The sequence below is a fragment of the Tarenaya hassleriana genome, unplaced genomic scaffold (genome assembly GCF_000463585.1).
Source record: "Tarenaya hassleriana unplaced genomic scaffold, ASM46358v1 Cleome1405, whole genome shotgun sequence".
NCBI lineage: Eukaryota > Viridiplantae > Streptophyta > Magnoliopsida > Brassicales > Cleomaceae > Tarenaya > Tarenaya hassleriana.
Window position 1 is genome coordinate 1 of NW_010964654.1, and position 2,691 is coordinate 2,691.

At 35.1% G+C, this 2,691-nt stretch overlaps 1 protein-coding gene across 3 annotated transcripts; it reads left to right on the forward strand.

The window, feature by feature from the left end:
* The first annotated feature begins 1,013 nt into the window (after window positions 1–1,013).
* LOC104808400 (protein LIGHT-DEPENDENT SHORT HYPOCOTYLS 9-like) lies at window positions 1,014–2,625 on the forward strand. Of its 3 annotated transcripts, none has more exons than XM_010534077.1 (3): window positions 1,014–1,357; window positions 1,501–1,871; window positions 2,607–2,625. In XM_010534077.1, exons 1-2 carry the CDS (start codon window positions 1,085–1,087, stop codon window positions 1,852–1,854), a joined length of 627 nt encoding a protein of 208 aa, XP_010532379.1. In that variant the 5' UTR covers window positions 1,014–1,084; the 3' UTR covers window positions 1,855–1,871; window positions 2,607–2,625. The 3 variants fall into 3 exon arrangements, with proteins under 3 accessions (XP_010532379.1, XP_010532378.1, XP_010532377.1); XM_010534076.1 differs by lacking the exon at window positions 2,607–2,625 and adding an exon at window positions 2,305–2,586; XM_010534075.2 differs by lacking the exon at window positions 2,607–2,625 and having other exon boundaries at window positions 1,501–2,297.
* Window positions 2,626–2,691: the final 66 nt, after the last annotated feature.

Sequence of the window (2,691 nt, forward strand, 5' to 3'; positions counted from 1 at the left end):
TTATATAATTTATTTAAATTAATTTATATACATATAAATTCATATATATATATATATATATTAAATATAAAATTACTTATAACTAATAAAACATACACATATATATATATATATATATATATTATAAATTACATTATAAATAATATATATATACATATTATTTTTTAATATATATTGTAGATACCAATAACTTTACGATATATATACTTTTTTAATAAGAATCATCAATGTTCTTATTGTTGAATTATTATTGTATTGTTTTAAATATTTATAAAGTTAAAGAGGCATATTATAGGCTGTATAATTCAACTATAGCCACTAAGACAAGCAAGTTGGAGAATTAATTAATAAGTCATTATAAAACTTAAAATGGCAGATTAATACGAATGATTGATTTGCTTAAGCAGTCGTACAATTAGAAACTTAAAATAATAATTTTTCGAATTTAAAATCGAACATACATCGTAACAGTGCGAAAATAGCTACATTAATGATATTTTTTTAAAAAGGGGCACCTCGTTGCGGGTCCCGCAGTGACATGTCTCCTCAGTCGTAGTTCTTCTAGACCCACCAAATGAATATATTTCTTTTACAAAAGAAATTATATTCCTTATCATACTTGTTATATGATATTTACTACTACGCCCGTATATTAATTTGTTCTATATTATAATTAACGTCGATTATCGTGGACCATAATAATAATAAAAATTATATACAAAATAACGAGGGAGCGTAAGAAAAACTAGATCTGAGAAAATAAATCGATTGGAATAAGTCACTAATTTATAGTGCCAAAAAAATGTAGTCACTAATTTCTTAGTAGAACATATATGAATATATACGAACATATATGAAGCTTAGCGGTTTAAGTTGTTATATTTGTAAATTCAGATATTCGTACACGTGAGATAAAATAAATTGCAAAAGAAAATAGAAAATAAAAAATATTTCGAAATTCTCGTGAAATGTGATTGGATTATGTCTCGGCCCCTTATTTTCCCTTCTCTCTCTCTCATTGTCACTTTAACAAAAAATAACCTAAATAATTTCATCTTCCTCCCATCCCAAAAGAACCCAAAACATGTCCTCGTCGGATCAACACGCACCGACGAGTGATCCACCGGGTCCGCCGTCATCCTCCTGCAACTCCGGCCACCACCACCAACCGGAAACGCAAACGCAGCTGCAGCCACAACCGCAGCAGCTCAGCCGCTACGAGTCGCAGAAACGCCGCGACTGGAACACCTTCCTGCAATACCTAAAGTCCCAGAACCCACCGGTCTCCATGTCTCAGTTCGATTATTCCCACGTGCTCAGTTTCCTCAAGTACTTAGACCAGTTTGGTAAGACCAAGGTAACACAAAACGTAGAAAAAACCGAATGATTAACTTTCCTTTGTCAAAAACCTAGACAAGGGATTTACACGAAAGTACTGTATGTACAGATTCCATCTTTTTTTAATGACGAAGCTTTGATTTGGTTAAACTAATACAATAGGTTCATCACCCATCATGCGTGTTCTTCGGACAGCCCGACCCACCTGCGCCGTGCACGTGTCCCCTCCGACAGGCGTGGGGGAGTTTAGACGCTCTGATCGGACGGCTGAGAGCGGCGTACGAAGAACACGGCGGAGGGTCGCCGGAAAACAACCCTTTTGGTAACGGAGCGATTCGAGTTCACTTGAGGGAAATGAGAGAATCTCAGGCCAGGGCTCGTGGAATCCCTTACAGGAAGAAGAAGAAGAGGAAGAACAAGGCTGGCGGCTTCAACCCAAAGAATCCCGGAAAAAACGACGTCGTTGTCAAGAAGGAACTTCCAAACTCTTCGTCTCATCACTCCACCACTTCTTGATCAAAGACCCCAAAGCGGTAATCTCTCCACTCTTCTAAATTTATACATGGCATAGGTTGAAGAATTGATTAAGATTAAAAATTCGCCTAATCAATCAGATATATTGTATATATATCTCTAGAGTTGGTGATTTTTAAACTGTCTACCACCATAGAACCAGGAGCTATAGATATATTATATATCTATGATTAAAAGTTGAAACAACTACGCAACCGAGATATATAGTAGGATGATTGAGGAAAAACCCTAGCTATGCGTTCTTGATGGAAGAAAAAAACCCTAAAGTATATGGTGGATCGAGTTATATTTGGGCGGGTTCTTGATGGAGTTATATTTTTCGCTGTACGTTACATGCATCATGTATATATCCAAGTACATAGGCAAACGAATGCCATAAAGTACGCGTACATTTTCATGTGCATAAACAAATACGTAATGTCACATGTACAGGACGATCATGTATATACGTTCGTATACACACACAGCGAGACTGGGAAATCTCTAATTCATCAGAGTCTGGCACTAATTAAATACAGAGTTGACTGTATAATATATATATATACAAAGATCAGCATATAATCTTTTTCTCGCAATGATTGCTACGATTTTGGAATACTAGGATGATTAGGATATAACGTTATTTTATTCCCTGTTGGCTTATTTTTATAAATATTTCTTTAATAGATTATAATTGAAAAAAAGGCCTAGGCAGGCCACTAATGTTTATGTAATTTTTTTTTTCATTTGTTAAGAAGCATAGCATATATAGCACAAGAACTTGTACTATCTACCACCGTGTTTTTCACCGATGAACCAAGAACCGAATCAGCACCGCTC